General features: G+C 40.6%; 1 protein-coding gene across 1 annotated transcript in view; it reads left to right on the top strand.

The window, feature by feature from the left end:
• msna (moesin a) overlaps nucleotides 1–22638 on the top strand; it is a 56951-nt gene that overhangs the window by 5543 nt on the left and 28770 nt on the right. Inside the window, exon 2 of the mRNA XM_036580161.1 lies at nucleotides 17814–17897. Coding sequence (XP_036436054.1) covers nucleotides 17814–17897 — 84 coding nt within the window. The remainder of the gene's footprint in view (nucleotides 1–17813; nucleotides 17898–22638) is intronic.

Here is a 22638-nt window from a genome sequence, read left to right as displayed (position 1 = left end):
AGAACCATCTACAGCACATTCCCCATGCAAAATTCTTGATTCAAAGAACACTTTAGTCATACAGAGGGTTCTTGGAGTGTTCATAGTTTTATACAGAACCATTTACTTTACTAGAGAACCCTTAAAGAACCATATTTTAAGGGTGTAGTTTACAGTTTATGACAATGGCAGTATGGTTAGTGGAGCACTATAGGGAGACCATAGAAACTCCCTGGTACACACTTATAAAAAAGATGGTTCTTTAAGGGTTCTTTAGTAAAGAAAATGGTTCTATATCAAACCATGGACACTTCAAAACCTTTGCATGATTTAAGTCTTAGCATCATGAAATGGTTCTTCAGATTGATGGAGAATGGAGAATAGAACAATTTTCAAAAAGGTTCTACAAAGAACCCATACAGCACATTCTCCATCATTCTGAAGAACTCTTTTCATGATGCTAAGAACCCATTGGTTCTTTGAGTGTTAATGGTTCTATATTGAACTTTTAAAAAAATGGTTCTATATAACACCCAAAACAGTTCTTCTATGGTTACGGAGCCCAGTTTGTAACAACAAAAGAACCCTTTTGGGTGCTATATAGAACCACTTATAGCATATTTATGCACATTTTCCATAAATCCAACGCTTTATGATGCAGCAAACCTTTAAACATGCAAATGTTTCTTGTTTATTGTTCTATATAGAACCATGTTCTTTATTAAAGAACCCTTGAAGCACCGTCTTAAGAGTTTATACATTAATTCGCAGGCCTGTTTTTTGACCAGAACATGTTCTTTTTCTGGCATGAAGCTGGAACAGTTGTCATGGTTGTGATGTCACATATACAGAACAGGGTGTTTCGCTGCTTCTGATTGGTCAACTAAACTCGTTAAGACAACAAAAATTGTTGATGACGCGTTCTAGAATAAAATTGGCATTGGTAAGGTTCCTCCTCTACACTCATAAAAAGATGGTTCTTCAAGGGTTCTTTAGTAAGGATGGTTGTTTTATAGAGAAAGAACACTTTGCATGCTTAAATGTTGCTCCGCATTCAGATTGATGGAGAATGTGTTGTATATGGTTCTATATGGCACCAAAAAGGGTTCTGCTATAGTTTGATGTCAAGCTTGGAACAACAGCAGAAACTTTTTTGGTGCTAGAACCACATATAACACGTTCTCCATCAATCTGAATAACCATTTCACCATGCAGTGAACAATTTAACCATGCAAATAGTTTTTGGGTGTTTATGGTTCCATATAGAACCATTGTCTTTGCTAAAGAACCCTTGAAGAACCGTCTTTTTTAGGAGCGTAAGTGGGAGAGCAGGGTTCGAGTCCAGCTCAGGGTAGCGCGACATTCCCGCCAAAATAATTAGGTCACTTTGGTGCTACAGCTTAACGATGTGTTTTATTACGAACTTATATCACGATAACGATAAAAATACGATTTATCGCGCAGCCCTGATCAATAGCTGTGTTTGATCGGATTTAGTGCAGCACTGAATGTGAAAATATATATAAAAATAATTTTTTGAAGCTTTTATGGCTGTTTTAAACGTTACTGCTCTGTCTGTGTGTGAATATCGTGATTCGCATCGAGAATCATAAAAATCTTTAAATATTGTGATATGATATTTTTGCTGTATCGCCCACCCCCGGCTGAGTGCAGCAGTGTGTGTGTGTGTGTGTGTGTGTGTTAGACTCGCTCTGACAGTCTCTCACAGTGACTCAAGATTTCTGTGCTTACATCACTTCCTGTTTTACCGTTTCCTGTTCTGGGCTGGTCGAGTTTGACGCCGTCGCCCAAGAAAGACCTTATTAGGAGTTTCAGAGCGAGACGGAGAACGCGGCCCCTCTTCCTGTACGGCTCGGTTACTGCAGGAACCCAACCTCTCTCTCCCCTCGACTCTCTATCTCTCTTTTACTCTCTCTCCCCGAGACTCTCTCTCTCTCGTTTACACTCTCTCCCCTGACTCTCTCTCTCTTTAACTCTCTCTCCCCCCTGACTCTCTCTCTCTTTAACTCTCTCTCCCCCTGACTCTCTCTCTCTTTTACTCTCTCCCCTGACTCTCTCTCTCTTTAACTCTCTCCCCCCGACTCTCTCTCTCTTTAACTCTCTCTCCCCCCTGACTCTCTCTCTCTTTTACTCTCTCCCCTGACTCTCTCTCTCTTTAACTCTCTCTCCCCCCTGACTCTCTCTCTCTTTTACTCTCTCCCCTGACTCTCTCTCTCTTTAACTCTCTCTCTCCCCAAGACTCTGTCTCTCTTTAACTCTCTCTCCCCCTGACTCTCTCTCTCTTTAACTCTCTCTCTCCCCTGACTCTCTCTCTCTTTAACTCTCTCTCCCCCCTGACTCTCTCTCTCTTTAACTCTCTCTCCCCCCTGACTCTCTCTCTCTTTTACTCTCTCCCCTGACTCTCTCTCTCTTTAACTCTCTCCCCCTGACTCTCTCTCTTTTACTCTCTCTCCCCTGACTCTCTCTCTCTTTAACTCTCTCTCCCCCTGACTCTCTCTCTCTTTTAATCTCTCTCCCCTGAATCTCTCTCTCTCTTTTACTCTCTCTCCCCCTTGACTCTCTCTCTCTTGTACTCTCTCTCTCTTTTACTCTCTCTCTCTCTTTTATTCTCTCTCTTTTACTCTCTCTCCCCCTTTCTCCCTCTTTCTCTCTTTCTCTTTTTCTCTCTTTCTGTCCAGTTTCTTTCCCTCTCTCCCTGTCTCTCTCTTTTGCTCTCTGCACCCCCTTTCTCTCCCTCTCTTTACCCCACCTCTCTCGCTTTCTCTCTCACTTTATGTCTCTCTCCCTTCCTTCTCTTTCTCTCTCTAACAGTCTCTCTCTCTTTCTGTCTGTCTGCCTCTCTCCTCTCTGTCCCTCTCTTTCTCTCTCTCCTAGCTGTTTCTTTCTCTCTCTTTTATACTCTTTTTCTCTCTGTCTTTCGTTTACATGCTCTTACTCTCTCCTTTGCTCTTCATCTTCCTTCTTTTTCTCTCACTTCTTCTGTTCTGCCTCTCTCTTTTCTCTTCTCCTCTCCCTTCCTCACTTTCTCCCCGCTTTTTTCTCTTCTGCTCTTTCTCAATCCCTCTAATCTCGTCTCTCATTACTAGCTCTTTCCCCTCTCCCCTGCACTCTCTCTCTCTCTCTCTCTCTCTCTTTCTCTCACTCAGAGGCACTGTCTCTCGTCCCTGCTCTGCCCGAAGGCCTCAATTTAGTACATTCAGTAAATAAGAGCTTTAACAGTCTCAGTCTGTGAGGCTGATCTGAGCCGACTGAGCGAGAAACTCCAGAGAATCGCAGCAAATCATTCACACTGATGGTCTATTATTATTTTATTCACATAATTATCAGTCCATCTATATACAGCAGTGAGACACTCTAGAGTCTATCACGTAAACGGAACCGTCATGTGGGACTGTAATAACAAGTCACATTTAGCAGTGTAATCACAGTGCAGTGCTTTGTCCATAGTGTGCAGCCCAATATATGCAGTACTGAAACACTCTAGAGTCTGCATTTCTATTCTGTATACACTCTAGAGTCTGCATTTCTATTCTGTATACACTCTAGAGTCTGTTTTCTATTCTATATACACTCTAGAGTCTGCATTTCTATTCTGTATACACTCTAGAGTCTGTTTTTCTATTCTGTATACACTCTAGAGTCTGCATTTCTATTCTACATACACTCTAGAGTCTGCATTTCTATTCTGTATACACTCTAGAGTCTGCATTTCTATTCTATATACACTCTAGAGTCTGTTTTCTATTCTATATACACTATAGAGTCTGCATTTCTATTCTATATACACTATAGAGTCTGTTTTCTATTCTATATACACTATAGAGTCTGCATTTCTATTCTGTATACACTCTAGAGTCTGTTTTTCTATTCAATATACACTCTAGAGTCTGCATTTCTATTCTACATACACTCTAGAGTCTGCATTTCTATTCTGTATACACTCTAGAGTCTGCATTTCTATTCTATATACACTCTAGAGTCTGTTTTCTATTCTATATACACTATAGAGTCTGCATTTCTATTCTATATACACTATAGAGTCTGTTTTCTATTCTATATACACTATAGAGTCTGCATTTCTATTCTGTATACACTCTAGAGTCTGTTTTTCTATTCAATATACACTCTAGAGTCTGTTTTTCTATTCTGTATACACTCTAGAGTCTGCATTTCTATTCTATATACACTCTAGAGTCTGTTTTCTATTCTATATACACTATAGAGTCTGCATTTCTATTCTGTATACACTCTAGAGTCTGTTTTTCTATTCTGCATACACTCTAGAGTCTGCATTTCTATTCTGTATACACTCTAGAGTCTGTTTTTCTATTCTGTATACACTCTAGAGTCTGCATTTCTATTCTATATACACTCTAGAGTCTGTTTTTCTATTCTACATACACTCTAGAGTCTGCATTTCTATTCTGTATACATTCTAGAGTCTGTATTTTTATTCTATATACACTCTAGAGTCTGCATTTCTATTCTACATACACTCTAGAGTCTGTTTTTCTATTCTACATACACTCTAGAGTCTGTATTTCTATTCTGTATACACTCTAGAGTCTATTTTTATTCTATATACACTCTAGAGTCTGCATTTCTATTATATAAAGTAGTGAAACACTCTAGAGTCTGTATTTCTATTGTGTACAGCAGTGAAACACTCTAGAATCTGCATTTCTATTATATAAAGTAGTGAAACACTCTAGGGTCTGCATTTCTATCGAGTACAGCTGTGAAACACTCTAGAGTCTGCATTTCTATTCTGTATACACTCTAGAGTCTGTATTTCTATTCTGTATACACTCTAGAGTCTGCATTTCTATTCTATATACACTCTAGAGTCTGTTTTCTATTCTATATACACTATAGAGTCTGCATTTCTATTCTGTATACACTCTAGAGTCTGTTTTTCTATTCTGCATACACTCTAGAGTCTGCATTTCTATTCTGTATACACTCTAGAGTCTGTTTTTCTATTCTGTATGCACTCTAGAGTCTGCATTTCTATTCTATATACACTCTAGAGTCTGTTTTTCTATTCTACATACACTCTAGAGTCTGTTTTTCTATTCTATATACACTCTAGAGTCTGTTTTCTATTCTATATACACTATAGAGTCTGCATTTCTATTCTGTATACACTCTAGAGTCTGTTTTTCTATTCTGTATACACTCTAGAGTCTGTGTTTCTATTCAATATACACTCTAGAGTCTGTTTTTCTATTCTGTATACACTCTAGAGTCTATTTATATTCTATAAACACTCTAGAATCTGCATTTCTATTATATAAAGTAGTGAAACACTCTAGGGTCTGCATTTATATCGAGTACAGCTGTGAAACACTCTAGAGTCTGCATTTCTATTCTGTATACACTCTAGAGTCTACATTTCTATTCTATATACACTCTAGAGTCTGTATTTCTATTCTATATACACTCTACAGTCTGTATTTCTATTATATATATATTTATATATATATACAGCAGTAAAACATTAGTCTATATTTCTGTTATATACATTGAAACACTCTAGAGTCTGCATTTCTATTATATACAGCAGTGAAACACTCTAGAGTCTGTATTTCTATTGTGTACAGCAGTGAAACACTCTAGAGTCTGTATTTCTATTATATACAGCAGTGAAACACTAACATTAATGTTTTTATGTGGGTCAGTGACAAGCAAGGTTTTCAGTTATTAAACTGTGCTGGTCTGGTTGCTCCATCTGACTGACTGATTGCGCCACCTGACTTTTCAGACTAATTTTATATTAAACAGGCATCTGCTTAGACGCCCGTAGAAACCTTTGTCCTTGAACTTGAGTTTTCAAATAATAATTCTACATTTTCCTGGTTCTCCTGAGGTCGGAACACCTGACGTGGTAAACTGAGCCGCTCTAACCACGACTCAAACATCACACGTTTTACTAAATCTGTGAAGGGCTACCGACCTCGGCATTACACAATGAAGGTTACTTGGGGTCTTCTCAATCGTGCAATACCCTGGCCCCTCTTTTGTAAAAGCGGGTCAAAATAAAAGTCCTTTGTTTTTGATTGTGCTGCCTGAAATTTGAAGAAGTAAGAACTTGTAGACAAACGTTTTTCAGTGAGCTAAGCAGGTTTTTATTTTAAAGTTATCAAACATAAAACCATGCCAAACTATTTTATTCAGACTTTTATAACTAAATGACCTTTTTTATAGTTTTTTAATCAACATATATGGTTGGATGATTGCACCACCTGACATTTTTAGACTTTTAGAGGCAAAACGAAACTAAAATGAATTTTACATGATGCACTGAAAACACTGGGTTGCAAACTCCTCGTAACCTCTGCTCAGACGTTCTTATCTGAAGGTAAAGCAGGCTTCATGTAGATAACTCCAGACCACTTTCCTCTCCAGTCAGGTCCATCAGCACTCGTCGCATACCTCACTAATCTAGAACCTGATAGGACGCCTGAAACCATTTCAGGATGCCAGAGGCAGGTGCTGAGTGTGCTCTAGACTGGACACAGTGCTGGTTCTAGAGTAAACAAAAGGGAGCTACATGGACAGGGGGGGGTGGAGGAGTGTAGAATGTGTAGAGTGTGTTAGGGGGATTAAACACACACACACACACACACACACACACACACACACACACCGGGGCAGATTAACGGTGTTTAATAAAGCGAAGCTGTGGGCGGTGGGGAGAAAGTTCTGGAGTTTTGCTGGACTGTCAACATCTCAATGGAGGAACGTTGTCGAAGTTCTCCTCAACCTCAGAACCGACTGTGAGTCAAACCGTGTGTGTGTGTGTGTGTGTGTGTGTGTGTGTGTGTGGAGTGTGTGGAGTGTGTGTGCCTTCAGTTTGGACGTTTTGAGTAAATTTCACTGATTCCTACCTAAGATAATGAAGAATCAGAGATGAAAGAAGATCTTCTAGAGTTTTTTTCTAGGTAAATGTTCGCTCACTGACGTTTATTCAAATTAAACACATTGTTTAAGCATTAATATGGGAATTGTGTGCCAGTACCATTACCCAGTGATTTTCGGTAGGGGTGTACTGGTTCCCCAAATCCACGGCTCGGTTCGGAACTCGATTTTGTTTTGTTTTATTTGGTAGAGGTCTGCACAAGACGGGTTCCTCCGAAAACTGCGAAATTTGCAGGCAGGATTCATTGTGAGGCACCACGGTCATTGCGGGTGAACAGCCAACAGGTTGTGTGTGTGTGTGTGTGTGTGTGTGTGGTGGGGGGGTGGGGTTGTTATGGCTGGCTGGCTGGCTGGGACGAAATTGGACATTTATCATCTGCTTGTAGAAGCGAACAGGCAACAAATGAGCTGCGTGTCAGAGGAAAACTCGCTGGTAATCACAAGCAGCAAAACATGGAGCTACAGAGCATCCAGTAAATCCTTTACACTCAAACCTCACTGATTTGTTCCACAGTCGTTTTGGCTTTTTAACCTGCGTGATTTCGGCTAAACTGTAGACCTTTTGTTGAGCGATTAGCTGGTAATATAATGCGGACACAGATAAAACGTAGCGAAGCTGAGCTGCTGTGTACAGAAGTCTGGAGATATAATTTTTTCTGGGTTGTCATCCGAGATAACGAGTGAATTAACTCGTTATCTCAAGATAACAACTTTGCTATCTTGGGATCACGAGATAATTACCTTGTCATCTCAAAATGACAACCTTGCTATGTTGAGATCACAAGATAATTAACCATTATCTCAAGATGACAACTTTTGTTAGCTTGAGATCACAAGATAATTAACTCATGATTTCAGGATAACAACATTTATTATCTCGAGATAACAGCATAACTAACTCGTTGTTTCCAGATAACAATTTTGTTAATTACCTTGTTATCATTGAAACGTAGTTTTGCGGCTGGGTGCGATGGTTCCACTGTGACGCGGGGTTCGCTGGACACGCCCTACATACTTAAAAAAGATGGTTCTGCAACGGTTCTTTAATAAAGAAAAGGGTTCTATATAGTACTAAAAGAGTTCTGCTATTGTGACAAGGTTGACATCATAAAATGTTTTTAAAAAGGTTCTATATATATATATATATATATATAATACAACACATTCTCTGTCAATCTGAGGAACCCTTTCATGATGCAGAGAACCCTTTAATAAATAATAACAATTTTCTTTACCAAAGAACCCTTTGAACCATCTTTTTTACCAGTGGAGTGTATTGGCCTACAGCAAACGCAGGACCATAGGCATAACCTAGAGTAGGCAGGTGTGGGTGGCCATGGAACCTTTTCAGACCCTTTTTGAAAAGGGTTCTACATTGCACCAAAAGGGTTCTGCCACTGGTACGATGCCAAGTAACGACAGAAGAACCCTTTTTGGTGCTATATAGAACCCTATACAACACATTCTCCTTCAATCTGAAGAAACTTTCACCATGCAAGGAACCCTGTAAGCATGCAGATGGCTCTGTGAGTGTTCATGGTTCTTTACAGAACCATTGTCTTTACCAAAGAACCATGGAAGAACCATCTTTTTTAAGAGCCCATCGCTTAAATTCTCAGAAGAGATCACCAGCAAGAAGCTTGGTTCATTTTATTGTTCTACATGTAAACAGTAAAGGGGAATTCCACCAATTTAAAATTTTCTCTTGCCTAATTCAGAGGTTGAGATGTAAACAGAGTGATTCAGAGTGGTTTGGTGTGAAATGGTTCAGATGTCTTTACAGTGGTGGTGATAGGAACCAGGGGTCGCCATGACTACAACACAAATATAGGCATTTTATTTACTATCCAGAACCACCAGTGAACCTACACGAGTCTTCTGAGTTTATATGGAATGATGATGATGGAAAATTGTGGAAAATCTGAAATAATAAGTTTTCTTTGGGGACTATTTTGCCTCACAGCGCCCTGCGTATTATGTATCCCTCCACTATGAATGGAGTTTAAGTTCTCTAAACTATCATAAACAGTGTCTCAGACATCAGGCAGTGAATTCATAACCATTTCATGGTGTAACTTTCTGTGAGGGAGCTTTTAGAGGTGGATGTCTGGTTCCTATCACCACCACTGTGAACAGTTCTGACTGTAAGTTTATCTAGAACGGAGAGTTTCACACCAAACCACTCTGAACGACTCTGTTTACATCTGAACCATTTAATTTATTAGCATTTTGAGTATTTTAGCTCTCAGCTATTTTGACATGGGCTGATCTGGAGCTCTGTGCCACCCCTGACTCAGACCAGCAGTTTAAGGCCCAGTCCCATTTCACCCCTCGGCCTGACCACTTAGCCCCACCCCTCCGTTTTGTGTGTTTACGTCTGGGTGTAGGGTGTCCTGATTGTTGTTGAGATAGAGGGGTGGGGTGAAGTGTTGGGGCCACATGACCCTCCAAACTGAGGTTTTTAAGAGACTCCAAACAGAGAGTTATGAGAAAAAAACACAAACCGGCAAGATGAGCGACGAAAGAAACCCACAAATGTGAGAATTTTCTCTGTTAAAAATTATATTAATCACTGTTTTATCTTAATTTAATGTCGTTTCAATGTTTTATGGTCCTTTTCTTCATAACAAGCATAAACCATTACCAGTACTATGCTGATGTCTTGATAGCGAGCTAGCTAATTTTCCGTTCCACCTTAAATGGTGTAGCAGTTACATTCTAGTGCCTCAGGCATCAGAACTACTGCTCCATTTAAGGTGGAATGGGAAAATTTGAACAAGAATCTGGTGAATATCTGACTTCAGCTTCATATCACTGAAGAATTAGGGGTGGGTGATAATAAATAATTGCCCCCCTCTTTGAAGTCATATGATTCCCTAAATGTAACTAAAGCCCAGCAGTGAGGAGCTGAACTTTACCCTCCTCTGCTGTCACTGCAGACTGGCAGGGTCTCCTACAGAGCAGCGCTGGTAGCTGTTAATGAAGTGATGCTCTTTTTATTTGAGGGTCCCATTTCAGAGGGAGGATTTCAACCACTACACTGTAACTCAGTTTTAAGGGGCAAGGAGACACTCGAAAACAAGGGGTAGGGGTACAAATGAGAATTGGGACTGGGCCTAAGGCTGCAGCTCGTTTGTATCCTGACAGAAAGATGTGATGCGTTTCTCTGTGAGTCACATTCAGCCTCAGTTTCTAATGTATGAGCATCGGCGGACATCTGCAGTAAAAATATGGCACATCGTCATCAGCCCACAAATCCCATATCGGCCTGTGTGTGTGTGTGTGTGTGTGTGTGTGTGTGTGTGTGAAGGTGAATGAAGGCAATGTCAGTGTCCTAAATATAGTAACAGTGACTCCGGACTCCGGCGGCCTCACAGAACTGACCACACCCAACATACACACACACACACACACACACACCCAGAACTCACACACACCCTTCCTAGGCAGAAGTAACACACTGTTTTGTGAACACACAAACTATTTATAACCTAAAAAGGCACTTCAGAAACAAATCACCACCCCAGAGAGAGAGAGAGAGAGAGAGAGAGAGAGAGAGAGAGAGAGAGAGAGAGAGAGAAAAGGGAAAAGTAGAGAGAGAGAGAGAAGTGAGAGAGAGACCCAGAGAGAGGGTGAGAAAGAGAGAGAGAGAGAGAGAGAGAGAGAGAAAAGGGAAAAGTAGAGAGAGAGAGAGAGAAGTGAGAGAGAGACCCAGAGAGAGGGTGAGAAAGAGAGAGAGAGAGAGAGAGAGAGAGAGAGAGAGAGAGAGAGAAAGGGAAAGTAGAGAGAGAGAGAGAAGTGAGAGAAAGGGTGAGAAAGAGAGAGAGAGGGTGGGAGAGAGAGAGAGAGAAAAAGGGAAAGTAGAGAGAGAGAGAGAAGTGAGAGAAAGGGTGGGAGAGAGAGAGAGACCCAGAGAGAGGGTGAGAAAGAGAGAGAGAAAAGGGGAAAGTAGAGAGAGAGAGAGAGAGATGCCAATGATGACTGACCGATGTTGCGTCCACATGGGCTTAATTTTGCCAACCGGAAATGAAGGATGGAAGAAAAAGTTCAAGAAAAGAAAGAAAGACAGAGAGAGAGAGGGGGGTGAGAGGAAAGAGAAGAGCGAGAATGATAGTGAGAGGAGAGAAGGAAAAGGAGGAGAAGAAAAGAGGAGAAAATGAAGGAAAGGAGAGAATCAAAAGAGAGGGAATGAAAGAAAAGAGAGAAGGAATGAAAGAGAGAAGGAAGAAGGAGAGAGAATGAATAAGAGGAGAGAGAGAAAGAAAAAGAACAGAATGAAAAAGAGGACTGAGTGAATGAATAAGAGGAGAGAGAGGAGAGGAGGAGGTTCCTCCTGAGAAAGTTCTTGGTGTTCTCAGTTTTCCAGTTTGCTGATGTAAGTCTGTGAAACGTCTGAGACTCAGAGAGGCCAGAACTGCTGTGAGTCACCTCCTCGGCCTGGACTCGGTCCAGAGCCCATCACACACACACACACACGCACACACACACACACACATACACACACACACACACACACACACACTCACACACACATACACACATACACACACACACACACACACACACACTCACACACACATACACATACACACACTCACACACACACACTCACTCACACACACACTCGTGCGCTGGTGAGAGGTGTTTGTTCGATTTTCGTTTAAATTCTGTTCGTCTTTAATATCTTTTCCATTTCCTCAGTCAGACTTCATTCTGAGGATTTTCTGCCCAAATTAAACCTTTAAAATCATAAGCGGAAAAATAAACATCTGAAAGGAACGAAACTCCTCTTTTCATCCACGAGAGCTGCTGAACATCAGCGTGTTTGACTATTTTAAGTGTTTATGATGGAAAAAAAAACTTTTTTAGTGAAGTTTAGAAACCTCTCTCTCTCCCTCTCTCTCTCCCTCTCTCTCTCTCTCTGTCTCTCTCCCTCTCTCTCTCTTTCTCTCTCTCTCTCTGTCTCTCTCTCTCTCTTTCTCTCTCTGTCTCTCTCCCTCTCTCTGTCTCCCTCTCTCTCTCTCCCTCTCTCCCTCTCCCTCTCTCTCTCTCTCTGTCTCTCTCCCTCTCTCTCTCCCTCTCTCTGTCTCCCTCTCTCTCTCTTCCTCTCTCTCTCTCTCTCTCTCTCTCTCCCTCTCTCTGCCTTTCTTTTTCTTTCCTTCTTTCTATCTCTATATTTCTCTCTCTTCCTATGTCTCTCTCACACTCTCTACCTCTCTCTCCCTCAAACACTCATTGATTGTATATGTAATATATATGATATATACATAAATGTATGTATGATATATACGCTCATTGTACCGTATATGTTATATATACACACAGTGGCTGTATATATGATACATATGACGTATTCACTCATGGACTGCATATATATGTATGATATATACACTCATTGACTGTATATATGGTATATACACAGCCATTGGCTTTATACATAATACATATGATATGTACAATCACTGACTGTATATATGATATATATGATATATACACTCATTGACTGTATATATGGTATATATGATATACACTCATTGATACTATATAAGATATATATGATATAAAAATCTTTGTTTAAGGTGAAATTTGCGAATATTTTATTCTACTTTTTTCATTATTTATAAACTCTTCTTATCGTTTGCATTGTGTGATAAACAGAAATGGCCCACAATGACCATATATGTGTGTATATAAACATATATATATATATATATATATATATATATGTTTGTCAGGTCTGTGTTCCGTAACTGTGAAACTCCCCTCTTTCACTCTGACCAGCCGACAGAGAGAGGAGGGGGTTTGGGGGGGGGGTGGGTTCTGTAATCAGGCTCACAGCTGGTAGATAAAGCAGGGCATTGTGGTCCGGCAGAACACGGGGGTGTGGGCCTCAGCTCAGCTATTTATTACCTTCCCTCGCTCTCTCTCTCCCTTTCTCTCTCTCTCTCTCCCTCTCTCTCTCCCTCTCTCTCTCTCCCTTTCTCTCTCTCTCTCCCTCTCTCTCTCTCTCTGTCTCTCGCACTCAAAACCTATTAACACATACTGCTCCGAGCTAATAGTGCAGTGTAGAATGTGCTGAAGTTCACTGTTAGCGCTGCAGCTGTTTAGACGGGGAAGCGTAAAATCAGATGTGTCATTTGAATGACTCCACTACAGAGACTGTGCCCTTTTGTTAATTTAACCCTTTTAGACATACTGTTTGTGCAAAAAACTGTGTTTTCTGTGATGATTTTCTTTTTGTGATGAGTATTATAGCTATATTCCCAGATTCAGAATAGAGGACATCACTCCATAAATGTCCTCATACACGAGAATAGGAGATATTAGTCTATAAAGGAACTCAATACACGGTCCTAGACACTAGATTAGGAAAAATTAATCCATAAACAACCCCAATAAACACTCCTTTACGCTAGATTAGGAGATATTAGTCCATAAGCCACCTCACTAAACACCTCCACATGCCAGAATAGGAGATATTAGTCCATAAACAACCTTACTAAACATCTCTACTTGCTAGAAGAGGAGATATTTGTCCATAAACAACCTTAATAAATGCTACTATACACTAAATTGGAGATACTAGCCATAAATTCATTCAATAAATGCCCCCATACACTTCAATAGGAGATATTAGTCCATAAACAACCTCAATAAACACCTATACATGCAAGAATAGGAGATATTAGTCCATAAACAACCCAATAAACGGCCCTATACACAGGAATGGGAGATATTAGTGCATGAACGACTACAATTAACACCTCTACATGCTAAAATAGAAGGTATTACTCCATAAACAACATTAAGAAAGACCTCTGCATGCTATGTTTGGAGATATCAGTCCATAAGGAACCTCAATAAACACCTCTACATGCTAGAATAGGCAATATTAGTCCATAAACAACCCTAGTAAACACTTCTACATGCTAGAATAGGAGATGTTACTCCCTACACAGCATTAATAAACACCTCTGTATGCTATGTTCGGAGATATCAGTTCATAAACAATTGGAGATATTAGTCAGTAAACAACCATAATGAACGCAATTATTCAGTAGAATAGGAGATATTAGCCCATGAACAACCTCAGTAAATGCTCTTATACAGTAGAATAGGAGATATTAGTCCATAAATGAACACAATAAACACCCTTACATGTTAGAATAGGAAATATTAGTCCATAAATGAACACAATAAACACCCCTACATGTTAGAATAGGAGATATTAGTCCATAAATGAACACAATAAACACCCCTACACGATAGAATAGGAGATATTAGTCCATAAATGAACACAATAAACACCCCTACATGTTAGAATAGGAGATATTAGTCCATAAATGAACACAATAAACACCCCTACATGTTAGAATAGGAGATATTAGTCCATAAATGAACACAATTAACACCCCTACACGATAGAATAGGAGATATTAGTCCATAAATGAACACAATTAACACCCCTACACGATAGAATAGGAGATATTAGTCCATAAATGAACACAATAAACACCCCTACATGTTAGAATAGGAGATATTAGTCCATAAATGAACACAATAAACACCCCTACATGTTAGAATAGGAGATATTAGTCCATAAATGAACACAACAAACACCCTTACATGTTAGAATAGGAGATATTAGTCTGTAAACAACCTTAATACACGCTCCTATTCACTAAAATAGGGGATATTACTTCATGAACATCCTCACTAAACACTCCAGTACACCTGCTTACACTTTCTGATGCAAATGAACTGCCGTTCGACAAGAGGGATCTGCTCAGGGTCTCTCAAGCATCCAGATAACAACCTAGAAAGGAAATTTACGCCAGAAATATAAACCAGAGAGGGCACTTCCTGTCCTCGCCATGGGCTCTCAGCCAGCAGTGTGCAAGCAAGGGAGGAGTCCTGTGAAAGCAGGCTGCTGCTTTTTGTTTTCCTTCTGCATTTTTAAAGGTGGACACCCAGCAGGGATCCGGTTAAAGTGGGTGTTCAGTACAGATTTTCATGCGTTTTATCTTTTTGTATTTTTTGTTATATCGAGTCCCATTTAAGCCCCTTTTAACGAAACAGCGAAATACATTGAAATATTAGCATCATGTGTGACGGCACTTTATGTGCATTCTATTCAGGTCAGGGTACAAATATGAACTCTTATATTTACCGATAGATTCATACTACTCCGCAGAGGCACCTGGGAAAACAGTTAAAGGCCATTTTTCTAGGTATTAACTTTTGGTTCTGTTTTGTTTATTTATAATGTGATCCGATAAAAACACAGTAACACTACAGAATAACATCGTCACCACTAGAATAAACAAAAATAACAAGAATTTCTTGTTTTCAAAAAAGTAGTTGATATCTTTTCTCCTGGCAGCGGCGCATAAAACACTGCACTATACACATACATGAGGTCTCGTTACAGGAAAGGTACAGAGGTTTGTTACATAGAACTTAGAACCCAGGATTGTTTTCAGATTACCGCGTGTGCGTTTTAATGAGATGTTTGAAATATCACAAGGAGTTCATTGTCAATTGTCACCCGGGTGTGAAGGCCTCCTGTAAAAGGAGCTGTACGCTCTTAAAATTAAAACATGGTTCTAGAAGGGCTCTTTAGTAAAGAAAATGGTTCTATATATAGGACCATGAGCACTCAAAGAGCCATTTGCATGGTGAAATGGCTCTTAGGATTAATGTGGTTCTTTATAGCACCAGTGTGGTTCTGTACAGCACCCTTTTCAAACAGGTTTTCTGTAGAACCATATACCACACATTCTCCATCCTTATGAAGAACCATTTCACCATGCAAATGATTCTCTGAGTGTTTTATATAGAACCATTTTCTTTACTAAAGAACCCTTGAAGAACTTTTTTAAGAGTGTACTGTACACCTTTATAAAAGATGGTTCTTTGAGGGTTGTTTAGTAAAGAAAATGGTTCTGTATAAAACCAAGAACACTAGTTAAAGGGTTGAAGGGTTCTTTGCATCATGAAAGCATTTTTCAGAGTGATAGAGAATGTGCTGTAGATGGTTCTAAATAGCACCAAAAAGGGTTCTTCTGTTGTTACAAGCTTGACATCGTAGCAGTAGAAGAACCCTTTTGGTGCTATAGCGAATTCTTTTCAAAAGGTTCTATACAGAACCATCTACGGCACATTCTGAAGAACGCTTTCAGCATGCAGAGAACCCTTTAACCATGCAAAGCGTTCATGGCTCTATATAGATCCTTTTTTTTTACTCTTGAAGAACCATCAGTTCTAAGATTGTATACAAGATTGACATCAAAATGATAGAAGAACCCTTTTTGGTGCTATATAGAACCATTTTCGAAAAGGTTCTATATAGAACCATACACAACTCATTCTCCATCCTTATGAAGAACCATTTCTCCATGCAAAGAACACTTTAATCACGCAAATGATTCTCTAAGTGTTTTGTATAGAACCATCTTTTTAAGAGTACTGTACCCACTTATAAAAGATGGTACAGAAGTGTGTTAAATAGAACTTAGAACCAAATAGTTTCTGATTTTCCCCAAGATTGTTTTCAAAACCCTTGAAGAACACTGGGAGATCCTCTAAAGAACCCTTGAAGAATTTCTTTTTAAAGTGTACTATGCACAGGTTCTTCAAGGGTTCTTTAGTAAAGAAAATAGTTCTATACAGAACCAAGAACACTCAAAGAACTCTATGCATGATTAAAGGGTTCTTTGTATTATGGGTCCTTCAGATTAATGGAGAATGTTATATATAGTTCTATAGACAACCTTTTTGAAAAGGGTTCTATGTAGAACCAAAAAGAATTTTTCAGTCGTTAAAGCCTGACATCGTAGCAATATAAGAACCCTTTTGGTGGTTTGGACAACTCTTCTCAAAAAGGTTCTATATAGAACCATCCACAGCACAATTTGAGGAGCCCTTTCATGGTGCAAAGAACCCTTCGATCATGCAAAGCATTTATGGTTCTAAATATAACCATTTTTTTTTTACTCTTAAAGAACCACCATTTTGAAGATTGTATACAAGATGGACATCATAACTATAGAAGAACCCTTTTTGGTCCTATTCAGAACCCTTTCCAAAAAGGTTCTATATAGGACCATACACAACACATTCTCCATCAATCTGAAGTAATATTTAATAACGCAATATTGAATCATTTAATCACGCAAATGGTCTTGGTGTGTTTATATAGAACCATTTTCTTCACTAAAGAACCCTGGAAGAACCCTTTTTAAGAATGTAGAGGTGCGCGGTTGAGTAAGAGGTCATCTTTAGGTTGTAACTATGTGTGGTGTTATGATCTCTTCCCTGAGTAAACTGTTTCCTAAATGGCTGCCCATGGTTACCAGAGGTTGTGGTCATAGTTTTTTTATAGTAGAATAGAGTGGAGTGACGAGCGAGAGAGATACACAGTGTCACAGAGAGAGAGAGAGAGAGAGAGAGGGGGGTGGTGATGGTTCTCTTTCCAGTCTTCCTTCTTTCTGTTTCCTTCCATTGTTTTTATCTTACTCTGAATTCCAGAGTGTGATCAATCATGTTAGCACACGGTACAAATCCCCACACTGACCCTGTCACACTTGCACAATCACGATAACTGAAGAATTTTCTTCAAATACTGCGGTAACATTATCTCAGCAGGGGAAGTGGAGGTGCTTTGATAAAACCGTGCCCTCGTATGAACAGCTGGTCTGTCGGGATTTATTTGTTCTTCCTCGTTTGTTCGCTTTCTTTTACGTTTGCTTTTTTCATTTGTGCTCGTTTCTGTTTTTCACATCCACTCACTCTCGCTCAGTCGCTCGCCGGCGTGCTTTTTAATGCGGTTACGCACGTTTTGTGTTTCGATTAGCTTTGTTCACCCTCTGGTTTGTTTCTGTCTGTTGCAGATCAGTGTCCGTGTGACTACGATGGACGCAGAGTTGGAGTTTGCCATCCTGCCAAACACCACCGGCAAACAGCTCTTCGACCAGGTGTGCTTCAACGTTGCTGAGTGATCGTTTTTGCCTCTGTAGAAAATAAACAGGCTGTTCTTCGGCAGAGCGCTAGTTAAAAAACTGGCCAAGCCGATAAAAATACTTTCTACCATAAGCTGAGTTTGGAGCTAAATGGGCTGCATCTCTAGGAACAGGGTTGTAGACATTCTTCTAATGCCTAAGCACTGCATTTTGGGTCTCTGGGGTGCTTTCCTGTTACTCCAGAATTAGCCCATGGTTACTTCAGAGTTTTCCCATAGATCCTCCAGAATTACTCCATAGTTACTCAAGAACTATTCAGAGTTAACCCTTAGTTATTCCAGAATGACCTCAAAGATTTTTCGGAAATATCCTGCAATTCGATTACTCTGGAATTACCCCATAGTTATACCAGAGTTACCCTAGAGTTATCCCATAGTTACCCAGAATTAGCCACGAGTTACCCATAGTTACTTCAGAGATACCCCATAGTTACCCCAGTTACCTGTAGAAACTCCACAGATACCTCATAGTTACACCAGAGTTATTCTAGAGTTACCCCATAGTTACCCACAAGAGTTACCCATAGTAGCTCCACAGATGCCCCATAGTTACTCCAGAGTTACCCCATAGTTACCCCGGAGATACCCTGAAGTTACTTCAGAGATACCCTCTAGTTATCCCAGAGTTACCTATAGTTACTCCAGAGATACCCTGTAGTTATTACAGAGATACCCTCTAGTTATCCCAGAGTTACCCATAGTAACTCCTCAGAAACCCCATTGTTACTCCAGTGATATCCCATAGTTACCCCAGAGATACCCTGTAGTTACTTCAGAGATACCCTCTAGTTATCCCAGAGTTACCTATAGTTACTCCAGAGATACCCTGTAGTTATTACAGAGATACCCTCTAGTTGTCCCAGAGTTACCCATAGTAACTCCTCAGAAACCCCATTGTTACTCCAGAAATATCCCATAGTTGCCCCATATTTGCTCATAGTTACCCCAGAGATACCCATAGTTACTCCAGAGACACTCTATATTTACCCCAGAGTTACCCATAGTTACTCCAGAGATACCCCATAGTTACTTCAGATACCCATAGTTACCCTAGTTACCCACAGTAACTCCACAGATACCCCATAGTTACTCCAGAGATACCCCATAGTTACTCCAGATACCCTAGAGTTACCTCAGAGTTACCTATAGTTACCCGTAACTCCACACATGTTGTAGTAACTTCAGACACCCCATAGTTACTCCAGAGATATCCTGTAGTTACCCCAGAGTTACCCATTGTTCCTCCAGAGATACACTATAGTTACCTCAGAGATAAGCTATGGTTACCCCAGAGTTACCCATAGTGACTCCAGAGATACCCCATATTTACCTCAGTTACCCATAGCTACCCTAGTTACCCATAGTGACTCCACAGATTCCCCATAGTTACTCTAGAAACACCCCGTAGTAACTCCACAGATGCCCCATAGTTACTCCAGAGTTACCCCATAGTTAGCCCGGAGATACCCTGAAGTTACTTCAGAGATACCCTCTAGTTATCCCAGAGTTACCCATAGTAACTCCTCAGAAACCCCATTGTTACTCCAATGATATCCCATAGTTACCCCAGAGATACCCTGTAGTTACTTCAGAGATACCCTCTAGTTATCCCAGAGTTACCTATAGTTACTCCAGAGATACCCTGTAGTTATTACAGAGATACCCTCTAGTTGTCCCAGAGTTACCCATAGTAACTCCTCAGAAACCCCATTGTTACTCCAGAAATATCCCATAGTTACCCCATATTTGCTCATAGTTACCCCAGAGATACCCATAGTTACTCCAGAGATACTCTATATTTACTTCAGAGATACCCTATAGTTACTTATAGTTACTCTAGAGATATCCCAGAGGTTACCCGTAGTAACTTCACAGGTATCCCATAGTTTCTCCAGAGACATCCTGTAGTTACCCCAGAGTTACCCATAGTTCCTCCAGAGATACACTATACTTACCTCAGAGACACTCTATATTTACCCCAGAGTTACCCATAGTTACTCCAGAGATACCCCATAGTTACTCCAGAGATATCCTGTAGTTACCCCAGAGTTACCCATTGTTCCTCCAGAGATACACTATAGTTACCTCAGAGATAAGCTATGGTTACCCTAGAGTTACCCAAAGTTACTCCAGAAATACCCTATAGTTACTCCAGAGACACTCTGTATTTACCCCAGAGTTACCCATAGTGACTCCAGAGATACCCCATATTTACCTCAGTTACCCATAGCTACCCTAGTTACCCATAGTGACTCCACAGATACCCCATAGTTACTCTAGAAACACCCCGTAGTAACTCCACAGATGTCGTAGTAACTTCAGAAATACCCCATAGTTACTCCAGAGACACACCGTAGTTACCCATAACTCCACAGATGTCGTAGTAACTTCAGAAATACCCCATAGTTACTCCAGAGATATCTAGGGTAACTTGTTACCTCAGAGGTACCCATAGTTACCTCAGAGATACCTCATAGTTACCTCAGTTACCCGCAGTAACTCCACAGATAACCCCTAGTTACCCCAGGTTGCCTGACCCGATGGAGCTGAGCTCTGCCGGGTTTCTCTGATGTGAGGCGTCTTTAATGTCAGTGTTGAGTGATTTTCAGTCTGTCAGTCCGTCAGATGAACTGAAGTAGCTGTGCTGCAGCTGCAGAGCGACTGGAGACGCAGCGCTGTGGAAACCCCCCTAACGCAACCGTTTCCTTCCACCACGGCCATCTCGCTCTGCCTGCATGCACTTTCACTCTCGCTCTCTCACACTCTCTCTCTCTCTCTGACACACACTCTCTCTCTCTCACACACACTCTCTCTGTTACTGGAACAGAGCCTCGAGAAATGCTGAGCCAGAGGCGGGCGTATGAGCGCTCAGCTGAACTGGTTTTCATAAGCTAGACGTTATTTGTTTGAAGGGAAGTCTTTCTCTTTCTCTTCCTCTCTTCTCTCTCTCTTCTTTTCCCCTCCCTTCATCTGACTTCCCTTTTTTCCGTCTTTTCTTCTCTCGCCGGCCCCCTCCCTCTCTCTCTCTCTCTCTCTCTCTCTCTCCTTCGCCGGGGTCTCTTACTCATTCCGCCCGTCGCCTCGCTGCAGTCGCTCCCTCTTAAACGCGATAATGACCTGCTTTGTTTGACGGAACCTTTCGTTTGACGCGTAAACGCACAGAGCGTTCATTCATCGTTAGAGACTGCACTGTCGCGCCAAACTGCACTGAATCATGTTCCTGCACTTCCTCTTCACTGCATTCAGCGCACAACTCAGCCACAATCGCATATGCCAATTTTCATGTTTCTCCCCAAATCTGATTGGCCGATACGCTGCGGCTCTGGAGGAAGCCACGCCCCCCTCTTTGATCTTATGATCTACATTTTGGGGTCATTTTTGCCCAAAACGATGTCAAATTTGTAACAATAGAAGAACCCTTTTTGGTGGTATATAGGACCCTTTTCAAAAAGGTTCCATATAGAACCATCCACAGCACGTTCTCTATCAATCTGAAGAACACTTTCACGATGCAAAGAGCCCTTTAGCCATGCAGAGGGTTCTTTGAGAGGTCATGGTTCTATAGAGAACCATTTTCTTTATTAAAGAAACCTTGAAGAACCATCTTTTTTCAAGGGTGTACTATGGTCTCCCATAGTCCATAAAAATTAAAAAAAAAATTAAAAATATGGTTCTTTAAGGGTTCTTTAGTAAAGTAAATGGTTCTATATAGAACCAGTAACACTCAACAAACACTTTCCATGCTTAAATGGTTCTTTGCATTATGAAGCGTTCTTCAGAAGCTCTTTGAAAAGGGTTCTAAATAGCACCAAATAGGGTTCTTATACTGTTACAATCTTGGCATTGTACCAATAGAAGAACGCTTTTTGGTGGTATATAGGACCCTTTTCAAAAAGGTTCCAGCACGTTCTCTGTCAGTCTGAAGAACACTTTCACGATGCAAAGAGCCCTTTAGCCATGCAGAGGGTTCTTTGAGAGTTCATGGTTCTATACAGAACCATTTTCTTTACTAAAGAAACCTTGAAGAACCATCTTTTTTAAGGGTGTACCTTCTTTTTGGTTCTATATAGAACTCTTTTTCAAAAGGTTGTGTATAGAACTATATACAGCACATTCTCCATCAATCTGAAGAACGATTTTGTGATGCAAAGAACCCTTTAATCATACACAGGGTTCTTTGAGTGTTCATGGTTCTGTATAGAACTACTGTCTTTATTAAGGAACGCCTGAAGAGCGTATGAGAGTTTAAGAGTGTATGAGAAAGTAAAGATAAAAAGGTGATGAGCGAGCGACAAAGGGAATCAGACAGAGAGGAAGTGAGAGAGAGAAAGAGAGAGAGTGAGAAAGAGAGATAGAGAGGGAGTGAGAGAGAGAGAGAGATAGAGACAGAGAGAGAGTGAGAGAGAGCGAGACAGAGAGTGTGAGAAAGAGTGAGAGAGATAGAGAGAGAGTAAGAGACAGAGAGAGAGCGAGAGAGAGAGATACAGAGAGAGAGGGTGATGAAAAGACTTGTGCTGTTTACTGAACACATATAAACACAGCTGTCTCCTCTCTTCCTCTCACTCTCTCACCTCTATCACACGCTCGCTCTCCTTTATTCTCACATTCTGTCCATCCCCCACTCGCACTTCCTCTCTCACCCCCCCTCATCGACATGCCCTCGTTCTCAGTGCCAAGAGAACCCTCTCAATCTCTCA

This window comes from Colossoma macropomum, unplaced genomic scaffold (genome assembly GCF_904425465.1).
Source record: "Colossoma macropomum unplaced genomic scaffold, Colossoma_macropomum, whole genome shotgun sequence".
NCBI lineage: Eukaryota > Metazoa > Chordata > Actinopteri > Characiformes > Serrasalmidae > Colossoma > Colossoma macropomum.
The sequence above is the reverse complement of the archived record's forward strand: the minus strand, read 5'-3'. Positions and strand labels throughout refer to the sequence as shown.